This window comes from Podarcis vaucheri (assembly GCF_965113315.1).
Source record: "Podarcis vaucheri genome assembly, chromosome: 11".
Taxonomy (NCBI): Eukaryota; Metazoa; Chordata; class Lepidosauria; order Squamata; family Lacertidae; genus Podarcis; species Podarcis vaucheri.
Window position 1 is genome coordinate 11,991,862 of NC_138749.1, and position 21,696 is coordinate 12,013,557.

A 21,696-nucleotide genomic window follows, 5' to 3' on the forward strand; every position below is an offset into this window, starting at 1 on the left:
TTATGGTTGGCGGGGCTGGGATTCTGAACCGTGGAAATCACTGGCAACCAGCAAGCAAGCCCAGCTTTTGACAATTGGATTCTCTCGCCTTGTTGACCCAAGCTGAAGTTGGGCCGGGTTTAAGGACCTTACACCCCATTCAAAAAGTGAGGAGGGGGAACATCATTTGGTGGTTCCCCTCAGATCCCTTGCTTTATACAAACAGACTTGTTTGAAGGGGTCCTGAGGATCAATGCGCGAATCTCAACTAGGTCACCTATTATTTATGACCATTCAACCTCTACTTGAAAATGTGTGTGTGCAGCCAGCGCTGCTGGCAGATCAAGGCGGGTGGCTGTCGCCTGGTAGCAATCCAGTACCGCGTGCACGCTGCAAACAATAAGCAGTGCGGGGTTTTTTTTTGAGCAAAATCGGCGGTATATGCGGGAAGGAATCGACCCCTCCTCGCCAGCCAGCAATTTCAGGGCAAAAGAAAGGTTTTTTTAAAAAAAACACCGCCCGCCCGTTCTGTGTTCGCACGCTGACGACGCTCCTGAAAACCAAAAACCCAACTTTCTTTCCCTCTCCTGGTTCCCGCGGTTACTCCGCGCCCGCCCGCATTCTTTTCCAAGGAGAAAAAAAAACCTAAGCTAGGGCGCCGTCGCCTGACTTGCCCTCGACTGAGCATGCGCGCTGTGTGCACGCTTGCGGGAGGTGGTGAAGGAGTCGTAGCAGAGGGTGGCGTGCGGCGGCGCGACAGCAGCAGCAAGCGCGGGAGGGTGGGAGGGAGAAGGGAAGAGAGAGAGAGAGAAAACCCCCGGATGTGGCGCATGCGCGCTACGGCGCCTGCCTGGCCGTGTCTGCGGCGGCGGCAACAGCGGCACCAACAACAACACCAGCCAGCCAGCGGCACGACGTAGGAGGTGGCGGCAGCGGCGGCGGCGGCTGGAACGTTCCTCCCTCCTCCTCCTCCTCGCGCCTCGCCCCCCCCCGCCCGTCTGCGCGCGCGTGCGCAGAGCGAGAGGCCGCGGCGCCCCTCAGGAAGCCTCCCCCCTCCCGGCTCGTCTCCCTCAGGGCCGCTGAGGAGGCGGGAAGGCGATCGCGAGGGGCGGCCGAGGAGGTGGGTTAGGGGCGCCCCGGAAGGCCCCTCACCGGAGGGCGGGCGGGCAGGCCGCGGCGGCGCCTCTGCTGCTGCTGCTGCCGCCACCGCCGCCCGACACGGGGTCCCGGCCGAGGCCCAGGTAACGCCCCCTCAGCCCCTTCTCCTTTCCCCCTCTCCGCCGCTCGGGCTTTTGTTTTCGCTCCGCTCGCTTTATTTACTACTTACTCGGCCTTGAAGCTCCTTCCCGAGTTAAGAGGCGAGGAGTAGTAATCTGTCTGTGTATAAACATTGCGAGGCTGTGATTGTAATAAATCTGCCGCGAGCAGAGAAGGAGAGACAAAGGGAGCCTGGGAGGTCTCTTTTCCCTACTCTCCCCCCCTCCCCCCGGGACCCCCTTTTGTAGTTATTTAAAAAGGAAACTCTGCACGTTTGCTCACTTGAGTTACTCCCGAGTAACGCCTGCCTAAGATTGAAGCCCGAGCAGTGGCTCTGGGGGGAGGCTCTCCGTGGAAGCCCCCTGCAAATCCGCTTCGAGACTTCATTATTCTAATTTTTTTCCCTGCCCTCTTTGCGCGGTATAAGAGTTCCAGAAGTGTTTCTTTCATCTGTTGCTCTTGCAGCGGAAGGAGACCCCCCCCCCAAATATGGTACCTTTTAAAGGCTTAACGGGACTAGTTGGTGGAATCGTGAAGTTTTTTTTTGAGGGGGGGAGTTTCCCCCAAGGGTCGTCTAGTCTAACCCCCTGCAGTGGCATGAGTGGGTTTTTGTTTTGTTTGCAGCGGAGCAAGAACACTTGCCACAGTAAACCTGCTAATTTTTTAAAGTATTGTAAAGCTTGTGGTGACACTGTTATGGCGAAAAGAACAAAGAGCTTAGTGGCACCGTAAAAACCTAAAACAGAGTTATTGTTTGCATGAGCATTTATGGAATAGCGCCTGCTTCATCTGATGCAGGGAAGAAAAACTGTTGCCACCGTACATCTGCTAAATCTCTCACGGGTCACAAAGCTGCTCTTTTTGAATTATTGCGGTTAACAGTCCTGTGGCACCTTGGAGACTAGCAGTCTTATTGTGATGAGTTCTTCTGCATCTGATGAAGCAGGCTCTAGTCTGTGAAAGCTCATGCCATTTTTTTTATTAAAAAAACACCTGTTAGCCTTTAGTAGTAACCATAGTAATGAAGTGCCCTCAGCAACATGAGACAGTTATGTCTGTGTGTATTATTATAAAATGCATGGATACTTCTGTTAATTTTCATTTAAAGAATGAATTCAGAAAACTAATTTTAATAATTAGCCGTAATGCTTCATATGTTTCTGTGGGTTGCTGTATACCTCTACAGTACGTTAATGAAGAAGTTGGCTATAACCAACTTCATTAAAACTTGATCTGAAAAGTTGCTCCTGAATGTCATGTTTAAAAGCTCTATTATTATGTCTTTCTGGATAATAGCCCCCATCCATATTTAAAATATGGAAGGAGATTACACACCCACAAGAGGTGAATTGGTGGGTCGAGAGAGAAGCTTTGTAAAGCATGCTGTGATGTGCCTGAAAAAAGTGATCTGGAAGTGAATAATACTGCCTGAATCAGTGGTAGTAAGTGGGAAGGATTTTGTACAGTCAATATAAGAAGCTTGTCTTTGTCATACAAGGATTGTGAAGTACTGAAATACAAAGTTATAGAAGCTATTCACTTCTTTAGAAGAAGTTCTTTATGCTTTATTCTTTATGTCTGAAGAAGTTCTTTATGCTTCTTCACATTGTTGTTAAAACACAAAGCCTGATGTAAAAGTACTGTAGAAATGTGAGTCAGTGTTGGATCTAGATTCCAAATCTAGCCTTGGGGTATTGCTAGCTATTGCCTTTCAGCCTTAGTTTCTGAAAAGAAGGGTGGGTTATCTATTGACTTTAATCTTAGTAGCTCAGAGTTGTGTGCAAAAGAACTTCCCCAATGCACTGTGTTAAAACTAATCTTGCCTCATTGCATTGCTCAGAGGTACATAAACCACTGAGTGGTTTTATTACAATCAAGCGCTATATACATTTTGTTAAGTAAATAAAAAATACTGCATAGTAAAAGAGCTCTATTGTGAATGGCAACGAATTTATAATAGCTTACAAGATGTTTTTCCATCACATATTAAGTAGGGATGGATTTGCTGTGAATATTTATTCTGAGCCCGGCCTTGGCTGGGGAGGGCGGGGTATAAATTAAAATTTATTATTATTATTATTATTATTATTATTATTATTATTATTATTATTACTGTTCATCTGTCAAGTAGGGATGCATATCATCCATCCCATGCAATAACACACATTTTATCCTCTTTTCGCTATCATTAATGTGGATTAAGAACATAAGAGCCTCCTGGATAAGGCTGGTCTCACTGTAGCCAGCTCGATGCCTGTGGGCATCCACATGCAGGACCCCAGCACAACAGCACTGAAGTTTCCAGCAACTATTACTCATAAGCATTACTGTCTTCTGCCATGAAGGTAGAGCATCAACATCATGGCTAGTAGCCCTTGATAGCTTTTTCATCCATGAATTTGTCTAATCCTCTTCTAAAGCCATGCAAGTTGGTGGCCACTGCTGCCTCCTGTGAGAACAAGTTCCATATGCACTCCATGACATGCTGATGCCACTTATGTTGGTGGAATGGGAAAAATCGGTATGTAAAATAAGCTTAGAAAAAAATATCACTGAGATGGATAGCAAGGATTAGAGCGAATGTGTTGAACATGTGTCAGGATTAGTGTGTAGCCTTGGGTGCTGGCAGGTGTTGGAAGGGAGTGGGTTGAAAGTAATGTCGGATGATAACACATCCTTGAACAAGTCCAGCTAACAGAGTTGAATAAAGCTATGAGCATTTTATGAGCAGACAGTATTCTGGGAATGAAGGCCAACTTCAGGCAACCAGGCATTGGAAAAGGTTAGACACTGTGACTGCCGTTGAAAGGGTTGACAGTGCGGTGGGAGCATTCAGTGGGTGATAGAACTGGATAGCTATTTCCAATAGACTTGGTGGCAGGGCTGGGTGATCTGTGGCTCTTCAAATGTTTTGTACCACAGTTCCTATTATCTCTGACCATTAGCCACACTGGCTAGGACTGATGGGAGTTCAGAGTTCAACAACATCTAGAGGGCCAGAGACAAGCACCCATGCTTTATGGATACATTCTCTTTAGATAGTTTTCTCCACCACAATTAATGCATCAATTATTATTTTTCTTTGACATTAAAAAACTGATCAGTTGCTTGTATGCATCATTGACTGTGAGTCCACCAGCCTGTTAGGAGTGGGCTAAGTCAAGCTGTCTGAGTTGAATTTTCCTTAGATGCAAAAACTACTATCCATTCTGAATAGGATGATCACATTTCCTAGATATTGGAGAATATGGGAATCTTGTAGGCATCTTACTTTTTGACTGTGATTAGATTCCCTTGCTATAGCTACACTTAAGCAAATTATCCTAACTGTCCATTAAGTTAATTCTGTACACTTTTAGCTACCCTTGCCATGCTGTTTTCTTTCAGATGATAAGGTGATCTTCCATGCAGTTGTAAATAGCTTTTTACTGGGAGCAAACATTTCAGAGTGTTTCCAGTAAATAAGCATTCTTTGCCTCCTGACAATCTCCCCCGCATCCTGCCATTGCATCTTTTTTCCCCTTTGTATTGTTAATGGATTGGATGTTCTGGTTAGTAACAGTATATAACATTTTAGTGTACTCATTTAATGTCATTTAAGTATTAGGGACACCTCTGACATTATAATCTCAATTACTTTATAGAAACTTATTTATTTTCTCGTATTCAAGCACTTTGCATACAAGCACTTTGCAAGCACTTTCACTGCTCTCCAGCTCAGTTCTTCCATTCCTCCCCCTCCCCTATTATGTGGGATTTCTCAAATTCTTAAACAAAACAGTGTCCTATTGCTAGCCAGAGTTAAGTAATTCCTTTTGATTATTCAAAGCTTTTGGGGTTTATTTGTTTTTGCTTCTGACAGAAGTATCCATTTATATATCTTAAGTCTTTGCTGTCCCTTATCTCATTATTGTATGTTGCTATGTTGAAATCTTTATCATCAGTTTTCCTGTTTGTAAAGGTAAAGGTAAAGGTACCCCTGCCCGAACGGGCCAGTCTTGACAGACTCTGGGGTTTGTGCGCCCATCTCACATCTATTGGCCGGGGGCCAGCGCTGTCCGAAGACACTTCCGGGTCACGTGGCCAGCGTGACAACGCTGCTCTGGCGAGCCAGAGCCGCACACGGAACGCCGTTTACCTTCCCGCTGGTAAGCGGTACCTATTTATCTACTTGCCCCCGGGGGTGCTTTCGAACTGCTAGGTGGGCAGGCGCTGGGACCGAGCAGCGGGAGCGCACCCCGCCGCGGGGATTCGAACCGCCGACCTCTCGATCGGCAAGCCCTAGGCGCTGAGGCTTTAGCCCACAGCGCCACCCGCGTCCTTTCCTGTTTGTATATACTCCCTATTCATTATTCTTTTGTTTTGATGCTAAACCATACTTTCACACAATGTAATTTGATGCTACTTTTTAATGAAACCCAGAGTTTTTGACCCATGGTTAAACATAAATTATTATTTATTTGGTCCCCCTCCTTTACTGTATTATTATTATGAACATGGATTTCCCCTTGATAATCAAATTCATATTTTGAATTTCCATTATGCCATCAGGAAATCAAATGTGCATGCAGAACAGAATCACATAGTAGACCTGAGTTCCCATTTAATTAACAGTTAGGTTTTACAGAATACAGTGGTGCCTCGCAAGACGAACGCCTCGCAAGACGGAAAACCCGCTAGACGAAAGGGTTTTCCGTTTTGGAGGCGCTTCGCAAAACGAATTTCTCTATGGGGTTGCTTCGCAAGACGAAAAAATCTTGCGCGTCCCCGCGGGTTTTTTTCGCTCCCCCCCTTTTCCTAAGCCGCCTATCAGCTGTTCCGCTGAAAAACCCGCTTAACAGCTGATCACGGAAAGCCGCTAGACCGCTGTAGCGCTAATCCACTAGGCTGTCAATGGGCTTGCTTCGCAAGACGAAAAAACCGCTAGACGAAGAGAATCGCGGAACGGATTCTTTTCGTCTTGCGAGGCACCACTGTATAAAACTAAGCTTTTAAATCTATGAGTTTTGAGATTTTTTCAGTTTATGAATTCACATTCTGGGACTGGTGTGCCTTCAGACATTAAGATACTTAGTAATTATCCTTGATGTAAGCATTCTTGCACACACTGAAGGTCACCCTAACCTTACGCAATACATCATAAATCCCAGCAGCATTTAAGGTCATCCCAGATAACCCACCTGCCTTTAGACTCTAAAGCTTGGCTGGCTACAAGGCACAGAACCTTCTCAGTACAGTCATACCTCGGGTTAAAGTTGCTTCAGGTTGAGCGTTTTCGGGTTGTGCTCCACAGTGACCCAGAAGTAACGGAACGCGTTACTTCTAGGTTTCGCTGCTCACGCAGGCGCAGATGCTCAAAATGACATCATGCGCAGAAGTGGCAAAACGCGACCCGCGCAGACGCAGGTTGCGTTCTGCTTCGGAACGGATCCCGTTCGCATCCAGAGGTACCACTGTAGTTCCCACATTACTGTGGGATGTGCTAACATGATATCCACTTCTCTCTGAGCTTCCATGTGATGGTTGTGGCTTCTTTGGAAAGCTTTTCTTACTGTATGCTTTTTGCTACTTTTAGATAATTATGATGTTTTTATTGTGGTGATTTTGTAAATGTTTTGGAGAGCCTTGTGTGGCTGTAAAGTGAGATGTAACTTCTTGATTTTTTAAATAAAATTGTCACAGGTTTTTAACAAGGATAAAAGCCACATAACTTCTGGAGTGAATAAAAAGATCAAATGGAGTTGGGTGCTTAGTTGATGGTTTCAGTGTTTGGCACAGATGGACAAATGCTGCAGTCATTTTCATGATCCTTTTATACAACCACATGAAGCATTTTTTGAAAAACAACTCCTTGCTACTTAAAGGTAACACATTTTAATTGGTGACGAGAAGAGAAGAGGAGGTCTTTTGAGGTAGAAAGGGGACAGTGAGAGGCACACCTAAGTCTACTTCTCGTTGAATGCGTTTCATTGAAGCAGATTTACACCAGTCAATGAATAATCGAAATGAGCCTTCCCCAGCCTGCTACCCTCCACATATTTTGGACTACTGAATTTAGGATTATTACTGTCATTTTCATTTCTATCAGTCATTTTCCTCCAAAGGAGACCGGGGCAGGAAACAACAAAATTGTGAAAACAATACGAACATTTCAAAAACATTGGCAATGGCTCTATTAGTCATGCGGGCATCTCAACTACATGAAAAAAAAAGAACTGACATATTTCCAATTTACAAGCACTGGGTTTGCTGGGCAGGTGACCTGTCAAGCTGCTATTTACAAGCTTGGATTAGTTGTACATTTGTAAAGAATATTCCTGTTTGATTCAGCTTCTACTCCTTCAGCTTTGTATGTTCTAGAAGCTCCTGTTTTTTATTTTTTTGTTCTGTCACCATTTTTATTGTGTGGGGTTTTTTGCATTGTTGGCTGCCTTCAACTGTAAATAGGTGCAATATAAATTCTACAATAAATACATTTTGTTATGTTTATTTACCTAGGTTTATAGAGGTTGTTAACTTGTAAAGCTAGCTTTGTTGTTTATTTGACTGTAGCCAGTCAGAAGTACATCTCATTGAATTAGTGGAGCTTTCTCCTAGGTAGATGGAATAAAAAAATTCCTTCCAGTAGCACCTTAAAGACCAACTATATAGAAGGATCTGGCAACTTCTGTTTCAGTGTATCTGAAGAAGTGTGCATGCACACGAAAGCTCATACCAAGAACTAACTTAGTTGGTCTTTAAGGTGCTACTGGAAGGAATTTTTTTATTTTGACTATGGCAGACCAACACAGCTACCTATCTGTTCCTAGGTAGATGGGTTTGGATTGCAGTCTTAGTCACTCTGTTGTGGGTGCCTTTGAGAGGAAGGAGGATATATAATGATGATTATATTTCTTTAAGGATTGATCACTTTATATGCCAACTATGGGCTTATCTACACTTACCTTTCCTCTGCTCTTTCCAGGCACAATTTGTGATTTAAAGCTTTGTGTCTGAGCCTCTTTTTTCTTCTTCTCCAGAGCTTTCCCCACAAAACTCTACTCTTTAAAGCTCAGTCAGAGCAAGCAACAGTCTGCTCAAAACCTGAATTGATGTTTACTCTGATTGAACTTTGAAGAATGGGTTTTTGTGGGGAAAGCTTGGGGATGGGAGCCCGTTCTGTCTCGGACACGGAGCATTATACCTTCCTAGAAAGAGCGGGAGAAAAGGGAAGTGTGGGTAAGCCCTATTACAGTGCAGTCATGTATAGATAGAGATAAATTTGGAGGGAAGCTCTGTTGAGCTTAAAGGAATTTACTTCCAGGTAAGTGTGCATTGGATAGGAATCTACAGATAAACCTGAGAATTAAACATGTGTAAGAAAGAGTTAAATGTGAGTGTGCATGTGTGCACACACAAATAAAAAACAGGTAGATTTTTTTTTAAGTAAGCAAGCTTAAATATCTGGAATTCCTGAGTTGCTCTCCTATCATATTGTTTTTACAACATTAATTAAACATATTTCACCCAGGTCAGTAAAAGGAAATGTAGAAATATATGATGTTGCAGGATGAGGTAGTTATGCACCATAAGGTTAAAATTGGGGGTTGTATCCAATGTTAGTCCTGTTCAGAGTTGATCCATTGAAAAGACCTGACTAGCTTAGTCCATTAATTTTAATGGGTGCTGTCTAATTGCTTTCCTTTGATTGACTGGCAAGTGAATACCCCCCCTTTTGAATACAAATTAAAATCCTATTTTTATTTGCTGAGAAGGCAGTGGCGGTTGTTACTGCTCTCAAAAGCTAGATTAAAACTTCAGTAGCCTCTTGTTGATTCAAGTGCTTGAATGGCTTCCATTAGACCAGTGGCGTGAAATTCTTAAAAGCATTATTGCTCTGCACAGTTGCTGAATGATTCACCCCAGCCTTGAAATTTGTTGTAGCTGGTGTCAGTGATTGTGATTATTGAATTTGTGCCATGTTTTCAGCAGTTAAGTATCTAAGCTGTGTACTAGATTATTGGTCTAGAAATGAGTTGAGGTCAAAGCTTTGGTCCATTAGATGGTTTAATACATATCATTTGAGATATGTATTTATTGTTTTACCTTATATTTCAGCAGCAGCATCACTCTAGTGTTGAATATCTTGGCTCTTGACATCCTTATTAATTTATCAAGAAAATATTCACACACAAAAAACAGAAGAGGCCAATTCTAGGAATATGTTTCAAAACAGTCTATTTAGCATCATCTATGGGGGAGTTGGGTTTGTTTAGCCTGGAAAAGAGGAGACTGAGATATGATAGCCATCTTCAAATATCTAAAGAGCTGTCCCATGAAGATGGAGCAAGCTTGTTTTCTCCTGCTCCAGAGGGTAAGACCTGAATCAATGGCTTCAAGTTACAAGAAAGACGATTCCAACTCAACATCGGGAAGAACTTTCTGGTGATAAGAGCTGTTTGACAGCGGAGCAGGCTCCCTCAGAAGGTGGTGGACTCTCCTTTATTGGATGTTTAAAGCAGAGGATGGATAGCCATCTGTCATAGATGTTTTGGTTGACATTCCTGCTTTGTAGGGGGTTGGACTAGATGACCCTCAGGGTCCCTTCCAACTCTACAATTCTATGATTGTATGTATAAAATACTTCACATGTGTATGGGTGTATTTTTGCTTCTCTAAACCACATGTGTCTGCCTGGGCAGAAGAAATACGGTGTACATGATCAGAAAGAGGAAGAGTTAATGGCCTGGTTCTGGTCTTTATGAATTGCATAGGGCAGCAGTGAGCAAACTGTGGTGCGGTACCTATGTTGTACTTTCACTCCCATCAACCCCTGCTGTCTTGGGCAGTGCTAAGAGGTACAGGAAACAATGAAACCTGGAGGGCCACAGCTGTCCCCTAGGAAATATAGTCCAGAACGCCAACTGAAGACTGGCTGAGTAAGTGTTGTGATAATATATCCATCACATCAGTCCTCTTACAGTGATAAGCATGATTTCAACTCCCAAGACTAACAGCCAGGTCACTAACCGATTCAGCAGGATTCCAGTAAACATACTGGTCTGAGCTTCAGTTTGTCCATTTTGTGTATTGAACCAGGGTCAGACTAGTTAGGAAGCGAAAAGGGGGAGCAGGGGTGCAGATCATTGTACTGGGTAAGGTTGATGGGAGATATTAGCCCAATGACATTTGGAGGGCCTCGAGTTAGCCAACCCTGATGTAGGAGGAAGAGACTTGTGAAGGTATCGGGTGCCTGAAGCAAGGAGGAAAACAAAGCAACCAACAAGAGAAGGGTGTTAAAGAGGGAAACATGTAGAGCAATGTAACCTGCAAACATGGAAGACAAGTTTGCACTTGTGTTGCCCCACCTCGCTACCTTCAAGTCTATATAGCTCACAAATAGATGCAGTGGCAGCTTGCGGCCTCTAGCTATTCTTTATTAATGAAGTATATTATTAATTGGATGCCAGCCAGGGCTTTTGGAACAGATGTCACAGCAATCTAAGCTGAAGCACCTTGCATTTGGTGGCCACATCATGAGAAGCACTTTACATTCCCATGCTTCCGCTTGTGCCAAATGTATAATAATGGTTTTGTATCTGTTCTTATGAGTATGTGGGTGATGAGGAATGGGAGCTGGTGGTGTAAGATTGATTAGGGTCTCTTGGCATGATGGATCCTGCCCATCCTTGATGAATCTGCCCCCACAAGACTACTGCACCCTGGGAATTAAGCATCAAGACTGAGAGGATGTGCATTTACTCACACATACTTGTCAACCCTGAGAGTAGATAATAGAGATCCTTTGAGAGAATAGGGTACTGGAAGGACATCTGTAGATGGAGATTTTACATGTATGCTGTAGTTAAGCCATCTAGAATCACCACTAGCAGAGAGCATTTTGCCTGTCGTCTTTCCTATTGGAACTCTTAAAAAAAATTAAGTGCACATTTCTTCAACTTTGGGTTCCCAGCTCTGGACTCCAACTCTGATAATTTCCAAATACCGTATTTTTTGCTCTATAAGACTCACTTTTTCCCTCCTAAAAAGTGAGGGGAAATGTGTGCGCGTCTTCTGGAGCGAATGCAGGCTGCGCAGCTATCCCAGAAGCCAGAACAGCAAGAGGGATTGCTGCTTTCACTGTACATCGATCCCTCTTGCTGTTCTGGCTTCTGGGATTCAGAATATTTTTTTTCTTGTTTTCCTCCTCCAAAAACTAGGTGCGTCTTGTGGTCTGGTGTCTCTTATAGAGCGAAAAATACGGTAGTTTAGCCAAGAGTGAAAGGAATTGTAGTCTAGCTGCATCTGGGGACCCAAAGTTCAAGAAGGTTGATGCAGGGGATTTTGGCTTTATGGATGTGCACCTTCTGAATCATGTGTGCCCCAGCACCACAAGGCAGCAAATGGCAGCAAATTAGGACTATCCTATCAGTGACTGAGAGAAAAGCAAGTGGGTGGTATGTGTTAAGCTGAGAAACTAAAGCATTCAGCCCCAACCTGGGCCCTCCTGTTGTTGGAGTGCAACTCTCCTTGATCATGACATTTGGCCATGCGAGCCTAGGCCGTTCAAGGCTGCTCAGCAGCATCTGGGGGGAACCAGGAAGAGAAGGAAGAAATTTCTAACTTTTAATTGACACATCAGAACATCCTGTGATTTTCACAGAGCCCTGTTGATATTGTTTTCTTTGGCGTAAACACCAGTAAATAGAAGAGATGCTAAAGCAAGCTATGCAGTATCTGCAATGACATTTAAAGCATGCAAGGCATATCTTTGCAATGCAGCTTACCAATGTTGTCTCTTAATTGTTCAAATACCCCTTTGGGACAGAAATATCCCGAGGAATGAAAAGAGGCAGCATGTTGCACCATAATAGCAATGTTAATTGGAAGAACTGCCATCTGCTTTGAATTCCTACGCCTCCGTTGAAAAGACATAATCCCATACCAAATCAGTGCATTGGTCAGCTCAAAGTGGCATTTTTGTGGGGACTACTTTAAGCCACACATGCATAAAATGTATTCTGGTGATAGCTCTGTGATTCAACAGGACATTTGTGTGTTGCTAATGCTTTCTTGGAAGTGATTTTATAACTTCCTGGCTGCTCTGAATGTTAAATGTCAGTTGTACAATAAGTCTTAATTGGAAAGAATTACAGCTACTCTGTTGACAGGGTATAGTGGATTGGCTACAGACTAAATGCTTAGAGTATACCCATTGAAATCAAAGAAACAAGTTAGGACTAACTCAATTCTCATTTATTTCAGTGAGTCTGCTGTAAGTATGACTAAGTGGATGCAGCCCATTATTGAGGCCATCCAGGACTCTCAGTTACCAGAGAGCGGAGTTGCACATGGACTTCCGGACAAGGGGAAAGCCTATGTGCATAGGTTTCCATTAGAGCTGGAATCCATCATGAAGCATGCCTAATATGTGAATACTGTGGAATAGAGAATGTAGGGGAAACTATATATCTTCAGGGGCAGAGCTAGGGGCATGAACTTGCTCTCTGGTAATATTCTATTCTGTTATATTCTATTGCAAAAAGGGGTTAGTGTGTCCAGGAAACTTAAATATTGCTGCAGATGTGTATGTGTGTGGAATGCTTGGCACTTTTTCTTTGGACGGTTTATCAAATCAGAAATGGCTTTCCCAGTTGCTTTCATCTCTATATCTTTTCCCCTTTATAAAGGAAAGCAAAAATTGTGCATGAGAAAAACTTTTAACACTCCTTCTGCCCTGCTGCTTTGCCAATCAGATTTGGACCCCCCCCCCAATCTCTGATTTGGCAGCGGCAAAGTATTAAAAAGCCAACATAATTTGGAAGACACTAAATGTATCCTCTGATTTGATGTCTACTGTGGCTCTTGAGAGTGGAATTAGACATTATAAAAATATGTGTGGTGATTACTGAAAATGATGGGCTCTTCCTCACCCCCTCACTCAATTTCTTACTGATACTAATTTTAAAATTGAGATAAACTCACATGCATGATTTGGCTCTTATCAATGCAGCAATCCTGTTACAGCAGTTACTTTTTGAAAAACAAAGTGCATAAAGGGTTAAACCAGATAGATCCATTGAGATACATTTTCAGGGCAGGCAACAGAACAAAACATTGTCAAATAAGTATAGATACTTGTGGGAAGGCTGTTACATAGTTGCAGAAGAACAGGAGTATGCTTACTTCCTGTTGAATAATCGTCTCGAAAAATAGCTTGAACACACTCAAATATTGCACATGGAAAAAACATGTTGATTTCTCATACATGATACTTCCTGGTGGCCCAGACAGTAAACATTTCATGGCCATTCTTGTGATGTTTGTTCTCTATTCCTTCTAGGTGCATGTTGGAGACAGTTCTTGGCCCACTGACTGGCAAGATTATTTGGTCTTGGAAGTAAAAGCTGAACCAAATGGACAATATGTCTATTACTAACACACCAACAAGTAATGATGCTTGCCTGAGCATTGTTCACAGTTTGATGTGCCATCGACAAGGAGGGGAGAGTGAAACATTTGCAAAGCGAGCAATTGAAAGCTTAGTAAAGAAACTGAAGGAGAAAAAAGATGAATTGGATTCTTTGATTACAGCTATAACTACAAATGGAGCTCATCCTAGCAAGTGTGTTACAATTCAGAGAACATTGGATGGAAGACTTCAGGTTGGTAGAAGCTCATATGATACCTTAATATCCTTACTCTGAGAGCAGCAGGGTATGGGACATTTTGAAGTAGGGAGAGTAGTGGTACGAGAGCATAATTTGCTTTGTGTCATGGAAATCAATTTGGGGTTCATAAATGGGGTTGGTTCCTTGTGGTGGTATTCATAGGGTATAAAGTGTTGTGTTGCTACCGCTTAGTGACATTTGATTCTGATCCTTGTCATCCTTTGTGATTTTCTATTCTCATTTGAATTTTTTCTGATTTTCAATCTTTCTAGGTGGCTGGTCGTAAGGGTTTTCCTCATGTAATTTATGCACGGCTATGGAGGTGGCCTGATCTTCACAAAAATGAACTCAAACATGTCAAATATTGTCAGTATGCTTTTGACTTGAAGTGTGATAGTGTCTGCGTGAATCCATATCATTATGAGCGTGTTGTATCACCCGGCATTGGTAAGTATGTTCATACTGTATGTGGAGTTGCATTTCATTAATGTTTCATTAGCTGGAGTATTGCAGGTTTTCATTCACCCTGCTGTCCTGTGCTTTTTCATGATACCTCATGTAGCCAGTTGATTCTAGATTATTGCAAAACACCCTTGGGGCTGGACAAGGGCCCATCCCTCCAAAACCCAGTTGCATATATTTGCTTTTTGTTTTGTTTTTTAAAAGATATTTATTAAATTTTCACAAATTATAAAATCAAACACAATACAAACAAACACACACAAAGACAAACAAATATAATTTCAAATCCTTATTCTCTTAAAACTTACTTCACCGACCTCCTCATACCTCCCCTTTCTGCATTCCAATTTCAAATATTTAGTTCAGAAAATCCTCACCCTTAATTTAATCTAATTGTAATCCTTTCTTTTCCTTTAACCTAATCTTTACAGCTGTAATCCGCTTACTTCTATAGCCACAACATTTTAACACTCATTAATTTTACAATGTCTCTTAAGATAAATCTTAAATTTCTTCCAATCTTCTTCCGCCGTCTCTTTTCCCTGATCCCGGATTCTGCCAGTCATTTCAGCCAGTCCCATGTAGTCTATCACCTTCATCTGCCATTCTTCCAGAGTGGGTAGGTCTTGTGTCTTCCAATACTTTGCGATGAGTATTCTTGCTGCTGTAGTAGCATACTTAAAAAAGTTCTATCTTTCTTTGACACCAATTGGCCGACAGTGCCCAAGAGAAAGGCCTCTGGTTTCTTAAGGAAAGTACATTTAAGTACCTTTTTTATTTCATTATATATCATTTCCCAGAAAGCCTTAATCTTTGGGCACGCCCACCAAAGATGAAAGAAAGTACCTTCAGTTTCTTTACATTTCCAACATTTATTATCAGACAAGTGGTAAATTTTTGCAAGCTTGACTGGAGTCATGTACCACCTATAAATCATTTTCATAATATTTTCCTTTAAGGCATTACATGCCGTAAATTTCATACCAGTGGTCCACAACTGTTCCCAGTCAGCAAACATGATGTTATGACCAATATCTTGTGCCCACTTTATCATAGCTGATTTCACTGTTTCATCTTGTGTATTCCATTTCAACAGCAAGTTGTACATTCTTGACAAGTTCTTAGTATTGGGTTCTAACAGTTCTGTTTCTAATTTTGATTTTTCCACCTGGAAGCCAATTTTCCTGTCCTGCTTGTAAACCTCCATTATTTGATAATAATGGAGCCAGTCTCGCACTTTAACTTTTAATTTCTCAAAGCTCTGTAATTTCAGTTTATCTCCTTCCTGTTCCAAAATTTCCCAATATTTCGGCCATTTGGCCTCCATATTGAGTTTTTTCACAGCCTTTGCCTCCATTGGCGACAACCACCTTGGGGTTTTATTTTCCAACAGATCTTTATATTTAATCCAAACATTATATAATGCTTTCCTAACAATGTGATTTTTAAAAGCTTTATGGGCTTTAACCTTGTCATACCATAGATATGCATGCCATCCAAATACATTGTTAAAACCTTCCAAATCCAAAATGTCTGTGTTCTCAAGGAGCAGCCAATCTTTCAGCCAGCAAAAGGCTGCTGATTCATAGTAAAGTTTAAAGTCCGGCAGGGCAAATCCCCCTCTTTCCTTTACATCAGTTAAAATCTTAAACTTTATTCTGGGTTTCTTGCCCTGCCAGACAAACTTCGAGATATCTTTCTGCCACCTCTTGAAACAATCCATCTTGTCCACAATTTGCAGTGTTTGGAACAAAAACAACATTCTAGACAGTACATTCATCTTGATAACAGCAATTTGGCCTAGCAAGGAAAGCCTCAAATTTGACCATATTTCTAAATCTTTTTTTTACTTCCGTCCAGCATTTCTCATAGTTATCTTTAAATAAATTCACATTCTTAGCTGTCATATTAATCCCCAAGTATTTCACTTTCTTAACCACCGTCAAACCTGTTTCATTCTGGAACCTCTCCCTTTCAGTAGCAGTTAAATTTTTCTCTAATACCTTAGTTTTTTGTTTGTTCAGTTTAAATCCTGTGACTTGACCAAACTCTTGAATTAGTTCTAAAACTCTTTTAGTGCTAGTGTCTGGCTCTTGTAAAGTAAGTACCAAGTCATCTGCAAATGCCCTCAATTTGTACTGTTTAACTCCGACCTGTACCCCTTTAACCAGCTGGTCCCTTCTGATCATGTTCAGCAAAACCTCCAGAACCAATATAAAGAGCAATGGGGAAATTGGGCACCCCTGTCGTGTCCCTTTTTCTATTTTAAATTCTTCCGTAACCACACTATTTACAATTAACTTAGCCTTTTGTTCAGAATATATTGCACCCATACCATTCTCAAATTCTTGACCTACCCCCATCCCATGTAGATTCTTATTCATAAAACTCCAAGAAATATTGTCAAAGGCTTTCTCCGCATCCACAAATATCAGCACTGCTTTAGTGTTTATATTCACTTCTAGTTTTTCCAAAATGTCTATTAAATTCCTCACATTATCTGACAAATGTCTTCCTGGGAGAAAGCCTGCTTGGTCCTTATGAATCTCTACCATCAATACTTTTTTCAGTCTTTTGGCCAAAATGTCAGCAAAAATTCTGTAATCCACATTAAGCAACGATATAGGGTGGTAGTTCTTAAGCTGAGTCTTTTCAGTCTCTGTTTTTGGTATGAGTGTAATATAAGCTTCTTTCCACGATTCTGGTGCTTTTTCCCCCTCTAAAATTTCATTGCAGACTTCCTTCAAGGGTTGTAATAACCACTCCTTCAAAGCTTTATAATATCTGGAAGTCAGTCCATCTGGCCCTGGAGATTTGCCCAATTGCATGTTTTGAATGGCACCTTTTATCTCTTGTTCAGTTATTTTCTGGCTCAAATCTATTTTACCTTGATGAGAATTTTTTTGTAATCCATATTTCTTAAGAAATTCGTCTATTTCCACTTCTTTCTGCGGCCCTTGCGAATATAGTTTTTTAAAGTATCTCTGGAAGCAATTTCTAATCTCATTTGGATTGTAGATATATTTGCTTTTTGTAAGGGACGAAGGAATATACTACTTTTTAGTCTATAGGTAGGTTGCTTCTTACCATGAATGCTGTGCTGGTAGAAGCAAGCTTGCAGCCCTCAGGTCCTCTTGATCTTCACTTCTGTCGCTTAAGCCAGCAGTTCTTTGTGCCTTTCCCTCACACAAAGTAGCTTCAGCGCTTGGGGAGATCTGCTGAGAGAACAGGCTTTCCTGACAGTGGAACAACCCAGACCTTTCCTTCCCACTTTAGTGGGGATGGCAGGCCAAATCTTACACCAGGGAGTGATGGTCTGTATTTTTCTGCTCTTAGGGAAAGCAATAGCAGGAAAAGGTACAACAGCTGTGGGGTTAACATGAGTAGAGAGTTCCTGCCTCTCTTTGGACAGGGTTATTTGAAATACCATATCACAGAGCAGTTGTCTTCACCATTTTCTGACTTGAGACCCAACTTAAACATTCATTTGGTGACCCTCCCTTTTAAAAAAATAAAAATTAAAAGGCCATATATTTGTATGGTGGTAGTCCTGCCACCTTAGATTAGGCCATGACCTGGGAGTAGGTCCTGTGCTGCCAGTTGATGTCCAGTGCCATAGATGACCTTGGGAATTCTTCTTTGGCTTCGGTTACTGCGGTATTCTGGCATTTTTTGTCTAGCTGTGTCTTTTCCTTGCAGGGATCGGGATACCTGTTGCATCAGGGTTGTGTTCTGTACTGCTGCAGCCAACCTGTTCTTGCTGAAAGTTGACCCTTGATCAGTGTTGTTCTATCTTACAAGATTTAGGCTATCCCTCACAGGTGGCACCTACTGCTAATGCAGTGTCTTCCAACAAAATGTATAGAGCATTCAGGAAGGCTTTTGAAAACAGTTGGGTCTCATGAATCTTCCTTCCTTTTGAAGGATCTTTTAAAGTTCCTCTAATAGGGGTTGGATGAGAGTCTAAACACCAAAGGGGGGTGTCTTTCGTGGTGGAGAGGAAGGGTCGGTCCCTTGTCCAGTTTGGAGATCTGTTAGGCTTTTTATTATTATTAAAGCCACCTCACTGACTGAGCAGGGAAGACCTTAATCATGTAGTTTATTCATTAAAATCCATTTATGAATTGCTTTACGTAGAAATCTCAAAATGATTTCACATGAAAAGCATCAGCTATAACAACAATTACACAATTTCCTATCTAAAAGCAATTATAACAATTCAGAAAAAATGAAAACATCATATATAAAAACAACTAAAACCTTTCCATATTTAGAAACAATTCCATATTTACCTCCGGTATTGGTGGTAGAGGGAAGTGAATAGGTAAGGAGACAGTTTTCCAGTTTGTTATAAAAGTTGTGATAGAAAGTTATTTTAAGGAGTATTTTAAGAGTAAAATTTCACTTTTCCAGTTTTCCACAAATGCTGAAGGAAATGTTTAATTGTGCTTAATCTGCAGTATGCCTGCAGTTACTTACCCACCTTCTGTTTATAGGCTATATAGATAGTAAAATATTTGTTTATTGGTATTTAAAACTGAATTAGTGACTTTATATGTTCTTTTCTCTTTAAAGATCTTTCAGGATTGACACTGCAGAGTTCAGGTAAGCTATATGTGAAATCATAGGAAGTATAAACAGCAATATCTTTTAAGGTGAACGCCTCTTCAATTTAAAGCATATGCAAAGCATTGCTAGGGAAATTACTTTGAGAACACTCAAGTTAATTGATATACAGACATCTTCCACTTGTGTGTGATGGACTCATGCCCGCCTGCATATAGGCGTCGTGCCGGGAAATAGTAAAATAATTTAATTCATACTTGGAAATGGAGGGAGAGAGATGGAGAGTCCTTGTGGCTCGCTAGGAGACGCTCCCCGGAGTCCAAAGAGGACCGAAGAGGAGAAGAGAGGTCCAGCAGGGCTTTGTTTATGCTGCCCAGCCTCCCCACCTAACAGCTGGTGTGTAGGGTAGCACAGCAGTAGCTGCCGCTTTCCTGCACTGCCTCCAGCCAGCCCCAGAGCTTCAGTTCCAGTTGTGGATATTTTAGGTACAATAGTTTTGATTTTTGGAGAGAGCACACCAGAGAGGGTGTTTAGAGGGTGTTCCCCATTTACACAATTTTCACTTATGTGTGAGGGGCACTGGAAGGTAACCCCTGTGTAAGTGGGGAGTCGCCTGTACTATGGGCCACACAAACGTGTACAGACATGAGGGGTGGAGAGAGAAAGGTTCTTAGGCTGGGGTATACTGACATTTTACACCAATGATTTCATTGCTACTGGATGTAGCTAACTAAATTAAATCAACTAAAGTTAATTTAGAAATCTTAATAAAATATTGCATGTACAGTGGTGCCCTGCAAGACGAATGCCTCGCAAGACGGAAAACCCGCTAGACGAAAGGGTTTTCTGTTTTTGAGCTGCTTTGCAAGACGGATTTCCCTATGGGCTTGCTTTGCAAGACGAAAACGTCTTGCGAGTGTTCCGATTTCCCCCCGCTCCCCCCCTTTTTCTAAGCCGCTAAGCCTTTAATAGCCACTAAACCGCTAATAGCGCTAAGCCGCTAATAGGGTTGCTTCGCAAGACGAAAAAACCGCTAGATGAAGAGACTCGCGGAACGGATTATTTTCGTCTTGCGAGGCACCACTGTATCTAAAATGTTAAAATTCTAATTATATTTGTTCCATGTGTTCACTAACAAGATGATTAGGTTGGATATCTTCAACTCTTTTTCTGTTCAAAGTTTGTTGAAAACAAATTTAGGAATTGTTGATGGTTTTGTTTTGTCAAACTGGAATTAAATCCATTTCCATTGCTTGCTGGGGAAGTGACCCCCCCCCCAAAAGTGTAGGAAGTCTGTATATCTGCAGTATCAGCTTTGTGCATTCTTGATGGCCACTTATGTTTTATCACTGAATTATTTGCCTATCCAAATGTGCATCTTTGGATAATGGTGCTGAATTGTACCTACATAATATAAAGAGGTATCTGTGTTCTATTCATATTATAGTTGATCTGTATTATTTTGATTTTCTAAAGCAGTTGAAACTTTTAGGGGTTCTAAGCAAGCCCCAGAGATTTCTGATTTAATCCCTAGAGCACAAATGTGGGATGGATCCAAGGGATTAGGAGGCCCAACAAAATAAATTGGAATAGGCATAGACCAGGCAAATAGGCTTTGATTTGAATTGCTTTGTTTGCTCCACTTTCCAAAACTGAATAATCTGTACATACATAAAGCATAATACCAGTTCTGAATTTTAAGAGTTTTGGCCCCTAAAATGTTTTTGTTATGTAGAATGCTGATGACTGTTTTTAGTTTATTGCTGGTCTTAATTGTTGAATGTTTCAATTAGTCACTTTAAAATATAATTTTATTGTTTTACTCATTTGGTACACTGCTTTGATGTTTTCTTTTACAGTCAAGTGGTGTACACATTTTATGAAATAAATAATGGGGGAAAATACATCCCTAAAGGGGTTTCCTGTCCAACCTTATTTTGAATATCTCACCAAGCAGCTTACTTTATTACAGATCTGCCCTTAGAAGAGTTTCCCCAATTCACTTATCCTAAGTTTCCTTCCTTGTAATTTTAAACATTATCTTCTCTTTCTAGTCTGTGGATAATGTCAACAATTGCTGTCCTTTCTGAGATTTTTTTTTTGGAAAAGTGTATTCCATCCCTTAATATTTCCTTGTAACTTAACATTTTATCTTATCACAGCACCCTCAAGCATGTTGGTGAAAGATGAATATGTTCATGAATTTGAGGGGCAGACATCGCTGTCAACTGCTGAAGGCCATTCAGTTCAGACTATCCAACATCCGCCTAGTAACAGGGCATCTACTGAAACCTACAGCACCCCATCCATGTTAGCTCCTTCTGAGTCTAGCACCACCAGCACCACCAACTTTCCCAACATTCCTGTCGCTTCCACAAGTAAGATAACTCTGTTCATTTTAAATATCACAAAACTTGTTTCAACGTCTTTCAAACTTGGCAAAATTAACTTCTGTTACAAACTGGCGAGATTACAAATTGGAATACAGTGGTACCTCGGGTTAAGTACTTAATTCATTCGGGAGGTCCATTCTTAACCTGAAACTGTTCTTAACCTGAAGCACCACTTTAGCTAATGGGGCCTCCTGCTGCCGCTGTGCCGCCGGAACACAATTTCTGTTCTCATCCTGAAGCAAAGTTCTTAACCTGAGGTACTATTTCTGGGTTAGCGGAGTCTGTAACCTGAAGCGTATGTAACCCGAGGTACCACTGTACTGATGTGGTTCAATGAGCAACGCAAACCTTGATCTGCCGTATTGGAGGGGGTTTGGATGAGGTAGTGG

General features: G+C 41.6%; 1 protein-coding gene across 2 annotated transcripts in view; it reads left to right on the plus strand.

The window, feature by feature from the left end:
* Nucleotides 1-843: 843 nt before the first annotated feature.
* Nucleotides 844-21,696, plus strand: part of SMAD4 (SMAD family member 4) — a 30,898-nt gene continuing 10,045 nt past the window's right edge. Inside the window, exons 1-5 of one of the 2 annotated variants that reach the window (XM_082242010.1) lie at nucleotides 844-1,220; nucleotides 13,559-13,880; nucleotides 14,159-14,333; nucleotides 18,924-18,953; nucleotides 21,077-21,292. In XM_082242010.1, coding sequence (XP_082098136.1) covers nucleotides 13,632-13,880; nucleotides 14,159-14,333; nucleotides 18,924-18,953; nucleotides 21,077-21,292 — 670 coding nt within the window. In that variant the 5' untranslated portion in view covers nucleotides 844-1,220; nucleotides 13,559-13,631. The remainder of the gene's footprint in view (nucleotides 1,221-13,558; nucleotides 13,881-14,158; nucleotides 14,334-18,923; nucleotides 18,954-21,076; nucleotides 21,293-21,696) is intronic. The other variant, XM_082242009.1, reaches the window with a different exon arrangement.